The following is a 17182-nucleotide window of genomic DNA, read 5'->3' on the forward strand; positions in this document are numbered from 1 at the left end:
ATATATACACACATACACATATATATTTATTTATTTTGCAGTAGCTGATGATTTCATGAGGTGTTGTTTTGCTTCCAATACTGCTGCTTTCAACACAGCAGCTGCTCTCTACACATGCATGACTGGTCCGCGTAAGTACATTATGGCACCAATCCTGTCACATGCACCTGTGTTTGTTCGGGGTGTACATGATGGGGTTGGCGCGATGATGTCATCAAGCAAGGTACTCAGGATGTGGGCATATCTGCATGTGGGCAGACTCGCCTAGAGATGGACAGAGGAGCGGTGTCTCAGTTCCTAAGACCATCAGAAATAGGTGCTTTCCGATGGTCTTAGGCAAACTCTGTGAAAGCGTCGTTGGACCCTCCAAAGGAGTCTCAACCCACAGGTTGAGAACCGCGGGGCTAAAGGAAAGGTCAGCTCTGAGAGCTAGCTACTCTTTGCATGGTGCTTTGGGACCCACTGAGCCGAAAGCTGGTGGAGGATAAGATGTTGGCTTAAACCTGAACTTGCCAAAACAAGCGAGGTCCCTCTGGTCTTCCCCCATCAACTTCTGCCGGTTTCTTTGTTCACTGAGGCCGCCCATTTCTCTCTCTTGGCTCCACTCTGAGGTCTTCCCAACCACCCCTACAACACTCGATCCATCTGAAAACTGTTGTTCTAGGAGGGGCAGCAGTCCGTTGCCACGCTTCGATAATTGGGGAAGATGTCCACTTGAGTTTGATTAAACGTTCGATACTGGCCCTGACCTCAAAGTAATTTTTTTCATGGCATTAAAAAGGTTCCTTTTCTGGGAAGGCCCTCCCAGGAGATGATGACAAGTGCTATGACCGGGAGAAAGTGTGTGCAGCCGTCCGCTCACCGCAGAGCCACGTTTAAACATGCTTAGCTCGGAATAGAGCCAGCCATGCAAGTGCGAACTGGAGCCCGCAGAGCAGTACTTTATGCTGACCTACATTCAGGGAGGGTTCAAAAAGTTCATGGAAAATCGTATTAAAAGGTCATGGAATGTTCCCACGAACTTTCCAAAACACACATAGATGTTCAGTTTTTACCTTGTGTGTACGGTCGGTGTTTGTGTGGTTATTCCTTATGAAACTAAATGAATAAAAGTCACGTTCAGCAGGTAACAAGTCAAAGTGTACAGAGGAAGTCCCAGCTTCACCCTGCTGGGCAGGGGGCTCCCCATTAGAGACCGGGGTGAAGAAGCAACTGATAACACGTACAGACACAAAATCATAGCAGGCCATTGGTGAAAGGCAGAGAGAGAGATGCTAAGCGGAAGCGGCCACGGCTTTACAATCAAACGTGGGTGTGAATCCAGGACCTTTCCAACTTCTTAACCTCCCTGAGCTTTAGCTTCCTCATAAGCAATGGTAATCGCTTCAAGGGCATGCTGGGGATTAAACGAGATCATCTAAGTAAATCTAGCCCAGGGCTTCGATAACAGCGTTCTCACAGAAATCTAAGTACCAGGCACACAAGGAACACTCAACAAATGTCCAGTTCCCTCTCAAAGTTCACCTCCGTTTATTGAAGAAGGAGAGGATGGGACGCTATGCAAATCAGTTTATCTGCAATCCTTTGTGAACGGTAGTTGGTTATGTATTTTTTCAATGTATTTCTAGTCTTATGATGGTGCTTGTTAGCTGTGAGAGTAAACTTAAACAAAAAACATATGTCTAGGTCCCCCAGATCATATTTACTCAATTCTCGTTGGCAGAAACAGTCTTCTCTTCTTCTGGAACACATAAAAATGTATTTATATGCCTTTTATCCCGTTTAGCACGTTCTACTTTGCATCACAGTCATTTACGCATGTATCCCCCCCACCCCACCCTTACTAGACAGTGAATTCTGGAAATGGCTGGATTTGTATCTGATTGATTTCTTTTTACCCACAATTGCTTAGTAGGATGTCATGGGCATAAAAGGTGCTTAACATTTACTCCACGAATGAAAAAAAAATGATACCAACAATTATTAGCAATAACGAAATCCTACACAAGAAAAGAGGTGAGTGGGTGTCTACAGACAGATGTAACTTTATAATGGGACCACTTCTCGGACTTGGTACACTGTCTAGTGTGTTTTGTGTGTCAATTCACACTCAGTCATAAGGTGTAAGTAGGCATTTCTGCAGAGAGTAAACAAAAACAAATCCCCTTTTCTAGGTGAACATTTTGTAGCAGGAGTTTAGACATACATGTTCTAGTCTCAGAAGATAAGTCTTTATCTCAAACACAACAAAATACATTGGGGTGTGCATGTGTGGAGGGGCGACGGTTGGGCAGTGAGTTCTGTTACATGCAGCCACAACAGATTCCTAAGTGACAGAGAAACAAATCTTAATCTACCACAAAGTCAAGTCTGTTTACAATCTAATACACACCCTGAGATACTCTTCAAACCTGGAACGGGAACCATTGCAGAGATCACCTTCAAGTTAAATAACCAAGGAGCTCACAAGACAAATAGCACCACCCATGAATACTGGGCTCTTACAGCCCTCCCCTCACCCCAGAAACCCTACGAAAACCAAGTGTACGAGACCAAACAGTTAACATTCACCTTAAAGCAAAGATGAGAAGGTAAAGGGGGCAGGATGGGCAGGGGAGCTAGATAGATGAATGGAAATGGAACAATCAGAATGGATATAATGAGGAGTTTGACACAATGTGAAAATATAACTGATGCCACTAAACAGCATATATAAACAGTATTAAATGAGAATCCCATTTGCCATGTAAACTTTCACCGAAAACACAATCAAATCTTATTTTGTTAAAACAAGGCACCAAAGAGTGAGTAAGAAAAGAACCCAGCATGTGTTCAAACCCCTCCCTCTCTGGTGCTTAAACAATAGAATAAAACGGCGAACACACACACTACAACATAAACACACTGCATCTCAAGCAGATATTCTTTCCAAATATAGCAAAATGCTTCTAGGTGGAGACTGGCTTTATGTCTATACTTTAATATTCTGAACGGATAATGAAATGACCACAGTGTTATAACCACAAGAAATGCCAAAGAGTCGGTCATGGGCACCTCTACAAATGGCAGGGGTTCCATGGAGGGCAAGGTGAAGTGGATTGGGATTAAGCAACTGAGTCTGATAAGAAGGCACCCAGGTAATGTTAAGAGCAGACATATGAAAGGAGGTGCTCAGAGGAGGGGCAGAAAGCATCCCTCCCCAGAACCCTCCACTCTCTACATTGCCCCAACCCAGTACAACCGTACCAACTATAGATCAAGTGATGGCTTTGCCTGGATGGTCATTCTTTGTCTTAGAAGGGCAGAAGGATCCTATGAAGTCCTCTCGCTAATTTCTAAGAAATGTGAGGGTTGGAAATACAATATTGGCACCTCATCCTTGTGGGTTAGCACCCCGGGATGGGGGCTGCATGGTCATCAGGCAATGGCCTGGGAATGTGAGCACTGCGTCAGCACTGGCCTATACTCCAGACCGGGTCAACACATACATGACTTTTGCTTCTTTGTTGGGTGTGGGAAACAGCTATGCTCCAGCAAGGAGACTCAGAGAAAACCACAGTTTGAGGGCTGGCATGGCCCCAGGCAAAAGACTGGAAAGGCCCTCCTTCTCCCACAACAGAAGGGTACTCATGGGTGGCAAGGCGGAATTTCTGATAGACAGAACACAGACTGCAACTTGGAAGGCTACAAGGAAACAAGATCTGGGCTCTTGGACTGAAAAGATAATACTGTGCAGAGATTAAGTTCTGGGTGGTTTGAAGAAATTCTTTTATTTATTCCTTCCAAGAAAACACTCCTCCTTTCAGCTGTCACCCCGGCTTCCTCCTGGAGTGGACCAGAGCTGGAGGGCTATTTGTAGGCAATAACCTTCTAAAGTCTTCTTCTTTTTTGAGAATTAAGGGAATGAAATCAGCAAGAGCTGATCTCTATTTGAGTAGGCTAATGTCTCTTTGCCAACCTCTTCCTACAGCCCCTCTGCAGGAACTCTGGGCATCATTCTCCCCATTTTGGATTGTGTGCTAACTCGGTTTCCACTACAGATTATACAAAACCACTTCTAGTATGCTTCACTCTAGCTACTCAAGTGCTGGAGAATGAGATATATATATATTTGAGCATGTTAAGCCGCTAATCACCCACCTGAGCCCACGCCAGGCTCAGAGCTGTTCGTGGAGGAGAGACACATTACAACCCTTGTGCAACCACACCGTGCTGTAAAAAGCTCGGGGCCAAGGTGAAGGTGAGGGTAGCTATTTCTGTCTTGGGAACAAGCTTCCCAAAGGCCTTTGTCTCACATTGTAGGGAGCTGTTGGCTGTCTTCCACTCACAATGTTTGTCAGCTGGGACAATACTGGAGGCTGAGCAAGAGAAACAGAGCATGACTCCGAAAACTGCTACAAAGCACCACACAGGGCGGTGACCCCGACAGGGAAGGGCAGAACCGAAGAGTGGGCTACTGTTCAGAAAGAGATCAAGCACAGGGGCACCTCAGACAGGACACTGCTGGATCGCCTGCTATCTTCAAAACAAACCAAGAGGCTCCTTTTCTTTTAGGGAATAGACAAGGTGGGGCATGATCGTTCACGTGATCTGCGCTAAAGGAGAGGAAGACAGGGGCTCACCTGACAGAACAATTTAGGAGGAACTATTGCCCACCAACCAAGGGAAACCAGTGTGCTTCAGACAGTCTCTGAATCACCTCCGTTGGCTAAGATTTGAGACACAATACAGGTTATTAAAAACAGACACTGCGCTACAGTTCAGGGCCTCAGACTCCTTCATACTGAACGGACGTGACCTTCAGTAGTCCTTGAGTTGGGTCTTCAGGAGTACGGAAACACCAGTAATGCCCTTGGGTTGGGTGTGGGTATATCCAAAACCCAAGCCCAGTTGTGAAGCAGCTAGCACATGTCATGACCATTAAGCCCAGAGACGTCAACTGGCCCTCCAGACCTCCCACTGAGCAGCTGCCCCACCTGCACCCTACTCTAACAGAACTCAACCTGCCTTCTTGGAGAAGACTGACGCGCCAATGGCAGATTGGCACTCCTAGGAAACTATCTTGATTCTGCTTAGCGTTCCACCTCTTTTACATATTTTCCTAACGTCCCAAGAGGCAATGTCTGACCATTGGTAAAACAAGCACACACGCACACTGACAGGCTGGGGATTTTTCTTTCTGAAATAAGGGGGGGGGGGGAAGCAGCCCCCTTCCCAATCTGTTTTATCATAGAAAACTATACAGACACAATGAGGTTGTTATCATTTTTTATTTTTTGCTATTTAAGACCAGTACAGTGATAAAACATCACATTATCTTTCTAGCTTTACATACACAGGAAAATTTCCTTAAAACTTTTTTTGGTGGACTAGCCAGATCAGAAGGCGACTTACTGATATATATTTGAGAAATGTCTTTTCCGTCAACTCCCAAATTGTCCTGCCAAGGCTGCATCATTACATTCCCATCGGTTGGTCTGAGAGGATGGACTTTTCTTTCCTTGACTAATGTGCGGAGGTAGCTGTGAAGAACTGGCTCACAAGATGATGGAGTGCCGTTTTTTTTCTTTTCTGTTCATAAGATAAGCGTGTGTTTGTGCAAACATGTGAACAATCTCCAGATTTTATCCTTAGATTAATTATTCCTTCTATTCTTTCTCTTCCCAGCTCTCTCCAGTAATGGTGAACAAACTCATTTTAAAACACAAATAAAGCGGTATTTCCAGGACCAGGAAGAGGGAGAGAAGGACCAAGTGGAAACTGGAGACAGAATTCCTGTGTCCTGAGTAACTGTCCACCTAAGAGCTCTCACTCTGTGAACATCCAGAGCGTGGTCCAGAATCCAGTGTGGGAGACGGGCATCCCTGAACCATGGCGTACAAGGGGAGGGGTCTAATGCTAAAGTCCCAGCACACCTCACTGATGATGACCTTTTCTCTCTTCATTTCCTTACCAATTTGAAGTTAGTGGGATCATGCCGGGGCCTAAGTGTAAATATTTAGTAAATCTTTGTGAGATACTGCATGCGAACAAGAGACAAGCCACCTAAGATACCTGAGAACAACTTCTCAAACAGTGTTATAGGGACAGGAATATGCAATGACACTTAACAGCTCTCAAACCGCTGCCAGCAAGTCCACGCTGACTCCACAAAAGGGTTCTGAGCCCAGATCTTTAGGGGAGCGGAGCGTCTCCTCTTTCTCCCGGGGAGCAGCCCACCGTGTGGCCCACAGCGCCGTCAGGACTCTCGGAACCCCATGGGGGCAGGGCTACCCTGTGCTTCAGGGTCGCTGGGAGCTGAAATCGACTGGAGGGTGTAAGTTTGGTTTCTGTGGCTTTGAGGAAAAGAGAGAAAAGTCAAAAGCTCAAAGCCGGGGGCATGAGTTTCTGAGAACGGTCACAAGGGAAAGTAAGACAGAGCCAAACAAACAAACAAACAAAGAAAACAACAGTAGGTTCCGAGAGTCGGTCAACATGCTGCAGGAAGCCCAGTGTGCACAGGTCCGCTCCTCACCGTGCCCTGCCTGTGCCCATGCCACGTCTACCTGCCCTCCCTGCACACTGCCGCCTTAGACAGCCGCTTGCCTGCTGTCTCTGTGCCACGCTGGGGAGCTGGCATGTTATTGCTGGCCGCCTGAAGAGAGACCGGGTGCCTGCTGAGCTTCCCTTCTCTCCCCTGCTCCACAACACACACACACAGCAGCGAGGGCGGGCCTCAGAGTCCCAGTCTTCCCGTCTGCAAAGAGGGTGTGGGTGCACCTCGATTTTTCTCAACACGTGCAATAAACTTTTGGGATCAGTACAAGAGCAGTCGGTGGGGATTATGTGGGCATCTTTTCCACACCTGTAAGGTTGCCCATGTGCACCACCACCCTGTCACAAGCAAAGGGCTGGTCGGTCACACACCACACACCAGATGCTCCCAGCTGATGGAAGGCCTTTGGCTGCAGCACTGAACCACTCTGCCCCTGCCTCTTCCGGGAGTGTTGGCCCCGTGCTATGGAACGTACGTCACTCTGGTCAAGCGGGCATGGCGGGCAGGGAAGGAAGGACAGGGGTAGCAGGATGAGAAGAACTCGGGACGCAAGTTTTTCCTGCTTCGGCGTGACCTAAGGTTGACGATGAAGGCTGCTAAAATGGAAGGTCCTTGGAAACAGAGTGAAAGGAACCGGTGAAGAATCAAGATTAAAACAAAACCACCAAAAAAACAACCTCCCACAGCACCCTCACCCCTCTTGGTTGTTTTTTAAAGAAACGTCAGCCGTTTCTGCCTTGCCCATCCAAATATCCTTAATTTGGGGCTCCTTTTCAGACTGGACGAGGCAGAGAAAAGAGTGGGAGGGAAGGGAGAAGGGGGTTGGGAGCACAAGTTTAACAAAGGATCATTTTAACAGAAACTACTGAGTAATCGCCCTGTCCTGGGCCAAGAATAACATCAGCTCCGTGTCGGCAATTAGAATCAGGTTGGTCGGGCCCTGCGCTGGTGCAGCGCTCCTCACAGACCCCGGCTAGGAGAGCCTCTCTGCTGACGGTACCAGGAGTCACTCGGCCCAAGCCAGCCCCCCACCTCAGGGGCCCGGAGCCAGCACGAGAGGGGAAGAGGAGAGAAGGAAAATGCGAGGGGGCATCGCACATGAGCAATGTGTCCCGCCACCCCTGTCATGTCCTCTTGTCATTCTGAACCCCACTTTAAATGAGTACACACACAGAAAGCACCAGCCACAGGGGTTGGAACACAGGGGTTGGACATGTTAATGAAGTGCCGGCTAGGAATAAAACCAAGAGGGGGAATCTGTGCCCGCACTTATCTCTTACCCACCACACCACTAGACTCCTGGGAGCAATGAGTGCGGAGCAGAATGTACCCTGATAACAAGAGTGAACAAGGAGGTGTTTTCTTTTTCTCTCTTTTTCATCATATCGTATTTTGTTGCGTTTTGGCAAAAGCTTATGGGACAAAGTAAGCTCTCAGGAGACTATTTCTAGGCAAATTGTTTGCTGACACAGTTACATTTTCCACACTGTGTCAAAAATCTCTTTCACGGTGTGGTTCACTGAGCAAGCCGGCCTTCTGCACAATTATTTAGAAGCAGAGGGTGGCAGATGGAGTGGAAAGGGTGGGGACAAGGTTTCTATTGGAAAACAAAAGCAAGCAATCGCCTCAAGTTTGACCGGGGCAACACTGAATTTTCACATTCAGGTCTTCCTTCCAAAAGGCAGTGGACAAATAGCTAAGAGGAGCCGTTTCTAATCTCATTCCCTCTAGAGCAGTGGTTTGCCAACCTTCCTAATGCCATGACCCTTAAATACAGTTCCTGATGTTGTGGTGACTCCCCAACCATAAAATTATTTTCGGTGCTACTTCATCACTGCCATTTTGCTACTGTTATGATTCTGGCTGGTAACCCCTGTGAAAGGGACTTTCAACCCTCAAAGGGGTCTCGACCCACAGGCTGAGAACCCTGCTTTAGAGCAAGTAGTTCTCCAGGTGTGGTTCCTGAATGAATAGCATTCACATTACCTGGCAACCTGTTAAAACTGGAAGTACCTGGGCCCACCTGACCTCAAACGTAATGACTCCGTAATGGAAGAAGGCTGGGCCCGGGCCCGGGCTGCCATCTGTATTCTTACAGCCCTCCAACTGATTCTGCTGCTCGACATCAGACGCCTGTACCCAACGGTCTGCAGGCCTGGCCCAGCCTGCTGCCTGTGGATAGTGTGTTTTTAGAACACAGCCACACTCGTTTGTGTGTGACCTGGCCATCTACTTCCATGACACGAGGCACTGGAAGTCCCATGGAGCACAGTGTCCTTGGAGACATGCGAGATTACCAGGGGTCGGTGAGACGGTGAGGGCAGCTGGTTTTCCAGGGCTGAGTTGAGCAGGGGCGGGAGAGGCCATAGAATAAGGTGACCAGACGTCCCGCTTTTGGAGGGACAGTCCTGAGTTTTAACAATTTTTCCCCGCGTCCCGCGGCATTTTAAAAAAGTCCCAATTTTTGGAAAGAATGCACGACAAGCTAGGGGATACAGTTTTTGGCTGCCATGTGGCTATTTCTCCAGGATATGAGTTTTATCAATGGTGTCCCGCTTTTGTCCCACTTTACCAATGTTAAAATCTGGTCACCTTACCATCGAACCAGCAAAACCTAAATAAAACCTAGACTTTCTGGACATTTACAGAAAAAGTCTGCTCTGACCTCGATGGGTGTTTTTCCAATGGAGAAAAAAACCCCAAAACAAACCCATGGCTTCCATGCCCTCTTCTCCACAGACCAGGTCATCTGTCTTTGTGGTGCCTCTATCCCTGGAAGGCTCCGATGACAACTCCAGATGGTGTGTGTCCTTCCCGACAATGGTAAGAGCTCCATCTTCTGTCCCGGTGGGTGCGGTGAACGATGGCTTCTGGGTGGGTGAGTGTAATGCTCAAGATACCAGCTGACTCGGCATGAGCGATCAGAGATGCCCTTTCCAGACTCCCACCCTGACATAGAGCTGGCCTCCGTGAGATGACCACCACCCTCAAGAAGCTGGGTACCCAAGACTCTGACGGGAGAGGGAGGGCAGCAAAGATACAAAGCCCCTTTGCAGGGAATGCAGAAAAACCCACATGGTCTTGCCCGGGCATTTATTAGGAGGCCACTATCGAAAGGCACTGTTCACAAAATTACTGGAATGCAATATAAAAGAATGCCGCCCAACACAGTGCCAGCTCAAACATCCTGCTCCACACACATAGGCGCCTGCTAGGAAAACTAGGTTTCTATTCTCCCCTCCGATCTGACAATTCGCCAAACTGTTAGATATATCAGAGATTCCCTGCAATTTAGAGAAATGAATCCAAACTGTACAGAGTTCATTAGCACCAGTGGGGAATCACCAACTCTAGTTAAAGGGCTAAATCTAGGCTGGGAAATACTAAATATTCAAATCGTGTTTCAGCAATTAGGTAATAATTCTAATGGTGAGGTCTAGAAAAATTCACCAGCTAAGCTAAAAACAAAGGCTTAAAATTTAGCAGGGCTTCGTTCCTTCTGCATGGAGCTCAGTGGCCTAGTGTGGGTGACACATTTGGTCGCTAACCACAAGGTCAGTAGTTTGAACCCCTCAGCTGCTCCATGGTTAACAAGAGGAGGTTTTTCCTGCTTAGTTACAACCTCAGATGCGGGCAGCCCTACAGGGTGGCAATGAGTCAGAATCAACCTGATCGGAGTGGAGTCTGTTTCTTTTGTTGTTTTGTACCTTCTGTAGAATAATTCTAACATCCTACCAAACAATGTGCTCTACGGTCTTAAAGATCCTTCTTGTGCAGGCATTTGACATACTTTTCTTTGGTTCTTTCTCTAGCTATAAGCTCTTCAAGTTAGTGTGATCTAATTTCTTTAACTCTCCCACTACAGTTCTAGATCTTGACCTTTATTCGTTTTTACCCAAACGTGCTGTGGTTTGGCAGAGCAAGGGGAAGAAGTGCGATGATGTTACAGACATATAAAAAACTGTGATGAATGATTGTCTGTTCCTTCTCCAGGAGACACGAGATAACACCCTTCTTGGGAGTTCTGACTCCTCTTGAAGACAGATATTCTAACAGATTCTTAAAAACAAACAAACACATTTTCCATAGACTTCATAGTTCAGTGCAACTAAACCAGTATAATCCGTGATGAAAAAAGAAATCCACACAAGAGCAGCAGTTCTCTGAATTCTCAAAGGAATGTGAGCTGCTGGAAGCTAATCAAAAGAACAGGGAGAACTGAAAAACCAGGCTGTACCTAAAAGTGAAAGTCAGCAAAACGGTCTCTCCCTCCCCAAAGCCTCAGAGCCCTGCAGTCATTTTTGTTTGTTTGTTTGGTTTGGATTCAACACGGACAGCGTGTACGATTTAAAAAGGATGTACTTTCTAAACCGAAAAATCAAACTCACTGCCGTTGAGTCGATGCTGACTCAGACCGACCCTACAGCACAGGGTAGAACTGCCCCTATGCGTTTTGGAGACTAACTCCTCATGGGAGTAGCAAGTTTCATCTTTCTCCCTTGGAACTGGCTGGTGGTTTCGAATCCCTGACCTCATGATTAGCAGCCCAACACGTGACCACTATGTCACTAGGGCCATATGGGGATCCTCTGAACGACAGAGAGGGCAGAAGTTCAACACGCTTCAATGACCTCACACTCAGTTTAAAAAGCAACAACCAAGAGACACCTTTACAAACATCTGCAATTGTGATCATGCATGTTGGTTCCAATGACCGCCAGGTTTTCTAAACGAGACACTTCTCTATGGCAGCGGGCAGTGTGGTTGATCAAGAAGATAAGCTACCTTCCAGACTCTGTAGACAAAGACGTCTAGATTTCTCTCTAGTAAAAATGATCTAAGGTGCCATGTACTTGTCATTTGTCAGTTACCGCAACAGCGTGCGCTGTCAAAGACCGAGGGTCAGCGCGTGAACAAGGCCGAGAGGACAGGTTAGCTCCAGAAAGGAGCTGAAGAGAGAAATGAATGAAGACACATGGAAGGGGGGTGGCCGTTTCAGTGGGACCTCTATGTGGCTTAGCCTGGGAGGACAGTAAATACGAAGTCCACATCACTAGTGAGCACCACACACGACGTTTCAGAAAGAAAGCAGTCAATGCCAGGAGATCCAGTGGACAGAAGGTGTTTCTGCAAGTAGGCAAGTCTCTGGGAAAGCCATAGAATCACAGTTAGGCCCAAACCCCACTGTCATGCATAACTGATGCCAACACGAACCCGCAATTGGTATGGGAAAACTTAACCCTTCGCAGCTCGCCATTTCTGTGTGGGAAGTCATTCTTTCTCTGTCACTGGGGCCATACTGTTCTGCTACTCTCACCTGCTTAGGCAGCGCGCTCATTTAGGTGGGCTAGAAAGAAGGTCCTGACAGTGCGCGGGCAACAGGTAGCCCACAGCATTGACGTTCCACAGCAGCAAGCGTTCCTGGGTTTCTGGTCACTGTCATAACACAGCGCCTCCCAAACTACCCTCGTTGCTGTCAACTCGATTCCGACTCATGGCGGTTCCACGGGACAGAGTAGAATTACCTCCTCAGGGTCTTTACAGAAGGAGACTGACACACCTTTCTCCCATGGGACGGGTGGTGGGTTTCACCCCGATCTTTCGGTTTGCAGCCAAGTGCTTTAATGTCTGCACCACTAGGGGCACACCTGTGGCACACCACGGGCACTTGATAACAGCTGCTGAATACTTAGGAGTCAAACTGGAAGATGCCTGGCAACTTATGGCAACTTCTTCTAAGAAAACTGTGAAAGTTGTTTATTCTTTAAAAATATTGATGCATTCACAATATGTTTATGAAGGCCAGGAAGTAAGATTTGGAAGTAGTGAGGTTTACAATGCTAACTTCTAGGGAGGTGGAAGTTAGACCTGCAAGGATGGATTAAAGACCGTACAGCAGACAAGGAAAACACTGAAAGAGATGACATCTTTGTAGAGAAACATTCAAATGAAAGAAGGGCACACATCGTGGGCTCAGCATCACCTTCCAGCAAAGCCCTGGTTATGGCACCGGAACTCCCTCTAAAAAAGGACTCACCATGAACCATTTGAGCCAGGGTCGTGGTGTTTGTAAAGCTAAGCAGGCAACATGTAACGATTCCCATGTTTACCATTGACCTTCCAATCTCTTTGTCTACCAACAGAAGGATGCCATCATGAATTACCTGGTGCCGGGCTCGACTCTGGTCCAAAAGCTGCCGGGATTGAAGTTTTTGTTGTTCAAGTTGCTGCAGAGCAAAATGGAGCTGGTAGCTGCCCGCGGTGGGGTGATACTTGTGCTGGGGGACCACCCCCGTGGCCTTGCTGTACGCGTTATTCTCTACCTCTCCCTCCCAGGCGAAGCCACCTGTCTGGAGGCTCCTGCGGAGAAAAGAAAGCGGATTTCTTAGAGTGAGTGTGTGGGCAAGCCAAAGCCGAGAGAAACGTTTCGGGTCTTTTCCCTTTCTGGAACTAAATCCAGTTGGACATTTTCATTCTCTTTGCATGAAAAAAAAAACACATCTGATTCCCCTATCAGGTTGTAAGCTCATCAAAAGAACTAAGAAAAAGATCATAGTCTCCCCCCCACCAAACCTTTGCTCTCCCCTCTAATCCTAACCTTTTATCATAGGGCCTGGTCCATGGCCAGTCAGTAGACAGTGAATACTGGCTGAATGTTAACTACTGAGATAGCAAGCTCATCAGCCTGTGATTCACGCAAGAATCTCCACAAGGAGCCGAGAGAGCTTCAAAGGAAGAGGAGTGGGTTAAAGGACTGCAGAAACTGACACACGCTCACCAGAAAAGCATACACAATGAAGAACCTTATAAAGGGTCTCATGGTGAACCCCCTTACCCCAAGCTGAGGCAAATTACATAGTGCCCAACTTAAGAAAAATATTCATGGTGATTTAAGTCACTGGGCTGGTCTTCTCTCCTTTGCGAGTTCCTTTTGGAGTGACTGGACCAAACCCCTCCCTCTCCTGACTCCCAGCCCCCCTTCCTTATTATCCCCGGTAGAGCCTCCCATCAGTTCTTGTCTCCCAGCATCCACTCCTTCTGAGCTTCACAAACTGGGAAACCCACGAGAAACAGTAAGAAATGAAAACAAAACAAAATGGCAAGAAGAAAAGATAGTAATATAAAGATCAAAAATACAAATAAAAGTATATGAAAGAAAAGACCACCACCAATATTTAAAAGGCCAGAGAAGAAATTTATATCCTGGAGTAGGCAAGAAGGGGCTCTTGAGCCTAGAGCATTCAGGTTGGGTCAAGAGGGAGATCAACGGACCACGCATGATATTATACCATGGTTCCACCCACCATTGTCAAGTCTACAATCATCGCTGTCTGACATGAAGCTGTTCCAGTCCCTGGCCTGTGGCTCGAGACTCTCCAGGTGGATTTGGGGGCTCCCACTGTTCTCCATACCCTTCTACAAATGGGGTGTTCACAATTCAGCTCTGATACTTTTCCCTTCCTCATGTGTGGGTTTTGTTACTGTCATCTTTGGATCACACAAGCAGGTGTGCTTCTTCTGTGTGGACTTGGCTGTGAACTTTGCTCATCTGCTTCCATGGTTTGGCTTGTTCAATCATATAACAGCACAATGACATACGCTCTTAACTAATCTTCCTGGAGAACGGGGTTTATGTATAAATTCTTTTGAGTTTGACATTTGATTTTCAGTGGTCTCTTGAAAGGCCTCAGTGTGAAGGCTGTTTTAGAGACACGATCCTTCCCCAGAGGCAGCCACTGATGGAGTAGGACTAAGTCCCTAACTACCTTCAGAAAACAGGGACATCGCTCACAGACTACAGGAAAGCAGGAGTGACCCATGGTCAGGGAAGGAGGGAGGAGCCGGCAGCTCCTGCGATCTCTTTTCTCATTGGTAAGGGAAGGGCAGGCTTTCTGCCAGGAGGAAGGAGGACAGGGCAGTGATGGAAAACAGTATCCGGATATAAACAAAAAGACAGTCCAAGACAGGAGTGGGCTGATTCCATGAGCAAATGAACACCGGGGAGGGGCAGGTGAAAAAGCAGAAACTGCCTGGCACAGCCACCCTGGAAGTTCCTCACCCGCTTAGGCAGATGCTGCTCTGAGTCTAGAATGAAACTAGAGAATATTGTAAAGATAATTGTACCAACTGTCAAAAAACGCAACAACTATAATGCTATATCCACTCTCAGCTCACTGCTGGTTATGGGAGAAGTTTCTAGCCACCAGGAGCAATCTCAGGTCAGTGATTAGAGAAGCGTAGGGCTTATTATGTAACTGTGTAGTTCACAGGGGACAGAATTCCCGCACTGGCTAGCTGGATTGGTTTTATCTTCCCAAAGTTTCGCCATGAACAACTATTTCTTGGAGTTGTTTACTTTAATGCCTCCCATTGGACGGCAGAAATTGGAGATGTTAAGGATGTGTCCTCTTGTCTGGGGTGATCTGGGACAGTTTGTCAGGTATGTGGACATGAAGCATAGATCTGTGAATGTGCAGGAGGTAGGGCTGTGGGTAAGAGAAGCTCAGTTGAGGGACTTTGGCTCAGAGAAGATTCCTTCCCTCCAACTGCACACATATTGAACAGACTGGAACATTGTACATTTTTATAGTCAAAGCTGGTTTTAATCTCATCGGTAATATAAACCCTGTCTTGACATCACAGAAGATAGTTTCTCAAGCAAGGATGGGCTTTTAGTGAAGAGGCAGGAATTTTTACGGTGCATGGTGGGGTAGGGGCAGGGTAGACTCAGCAGTGTAAGGCGGAGGGCGTGTGCCAGGAGGAGAGTGCTTGCCTTTGCCCTGCCGTGGGAGTGGCTTGGGCCGCAGGATCTTACCAGGAAAGCACAAGTTGTTGGGGTTTGTCACCTGCAGGTGTTACCATGGCTGACCCTGAGAAAGCCATGTGGACAATAACTTGGGTTTTCTTGCTTTCTGGTGCCTGAGTTTAAATATCTACATATTCTATCCTAAGGAACTCCTATGATGCTATTTTGAGGACTCCTCTGTGACCGGCCCAAGCCGTGGGTATTTCAGCCACTGCAGGTGGATGCAGAGGATGGCGAGACTTTGTCTCATGTACTTTTTTTTAAAAATTAAAAGATCATTTTATTGGGGGCTCTTACAGCTTTTATAACAACTCATACATCAATTGTATCAAGCATATTTATACATACGTTGCAATGATTATTTTCTAAAAATTTACCTTCTATTGAGCTCTTAGTATCGGCTCCTCTTTTATCCCGCCCTGCACTCCCTCCACCCTCCTAACCCTTGGATAAAGGATAAATTATTATCCTTTTCATATCTTACACTGACTGCTGTCCCCCTTTCCCCGTGGTTCTGTTGTTTGTCCCCCTGGGGTGGTGGTGGTTATGTGTTGATCATTGCAATGGTTCCCTCTTCCTCCCTTCCTCTCCCCACCTTCCCCTTACTCTCCTGGTATCGCTACTCCCATTCCTATTCCTGGATTCTGTGTGTTGTGAGCCCTTATCTCTTATCTGTAGCTGTGCACATTCTCCGGTCTAGCCCACAGTGAAAGGCAGGACTGGGGACATGATTGAGGGTGGTGGCGGCGAAGCCTCAAGTAACCAGGGGAATACTGTGTGTTTCATCGGAGCTATACTGCGCCCTGGTTGACTCATCCCTTCCTTGTGACCCTTATGTGAGGACATGCCCCATTGTCTACAGCTGGGTTTTGGGTCTCTGCTCTGACCTACCCCATTCTCAACAATATGTTGGTTTCCTCCCCCCGCCCCACCCTGTTTGTTTTGGGTCTTCTGATGCCTGGGACCCCGTCCCGTCAACACCTCACGATCACACAGGCTGCTGTGCTTCTTCCACATGGGCTTGTTGCTGCTGTTTGTTAAACTTCAAGCCTTTACAACCAGAGATGCTGTATCTTTTGATAGCCGGCACCATCTGCTTTCTTCACATTGACTGACGTACGCATTTTGTCTTTAGAGATCGTGCCAGGAAGGTGAGCATCACCCACCCAGACAGAGGATGGGTTGTGTCTGCACAGGATTGGGAGCGTGCATGCAGCCTCCACCACGGGGCCCCCAACCTTGAGGGCAACATGGAGCCATGCATGCAGAGTGGGCTACAGGGCCGGCCCCAATCAGAGCCAGACTGACCGCTCCCTAGAAGTACGTGCGGCAGAGGACATCACTATGTCTCATGTCCTTTGGACATGTTACCAGCCGAGACCAGTCCCTGGAGAAGTTGGTAAAGGGCAACTGCACAATGCCAGGGACGCAGGGTACGACTGACATTTAGCACACGGCCGCCGAGCATGCTACATGGCCAGCTACATCATGCTTGGTAAAGCAGCGGGCAGTGACAAGGAAGATGGCCCTTGACAAGATGAATCGACACCTTGGCTGCCAACCATGGGCTCAAATGCGAAACCAACGATGAGGGCGGCCCAGGACCGGCGGTGTCTCGTCCTGCTGTACACGGTGTCGCTCTGGGTCGGAACCACCGACGGTGCCTTACAACAAAAAGGAGTCTGTGGGGTTAAGGGGAAAGAGGGAACCCCACAAAACATCACAGGTTCGGAAGGCGCAATTGTACAGCGATAATAAGTAGAGATTATAGTAAAGTCATAGAGAGCATGAGAGTTAAAGGATGGAGTCAAGTAATGGAGTCAGACGCAATTCATGGTAGC

At 47.5% G+C, this 17182-nt stretch overlaps 1 protein-coding gene across 1 annotated transcript in view; it reads right to left on the bottom strand.

Annotated features, from left to right (window-relative positions):
* The window catches only part of TTLL5 (tubulin tyrosine ligase like 5), a 279763-nt gene that overhangs the window by 74765 nt on the left and 187816 nt on the right, over positions 1 to 17182 (bottom strand). The window contains exon 29 of the mRNA XM_045288172.1: positions 12700 to 12895. Within this exon, the coding sequence (XP_045144107.1) occupies positions 12700 to 12895 (196 nt within the window). The remainder of the gene's footprint in view (positions 1 to 12699; positions 12896 to 17182) is intronic.

Source organism: Echinops telfairi, unplaced genomic scaffold (genome assembly GCF_000313985.2).
Source record: "Echinops telfairi isolate 266 unplaced genomic scaffold, ASM31398v2 ScPeMD7_18;HRSCAF=68, whole genome shotgun sequence".
NCBI lineage: Eukaryota > Metazoa > Chordata > Mammalia > Afrosoricida > Tenrecidae > Echinops > Echinops telfairi.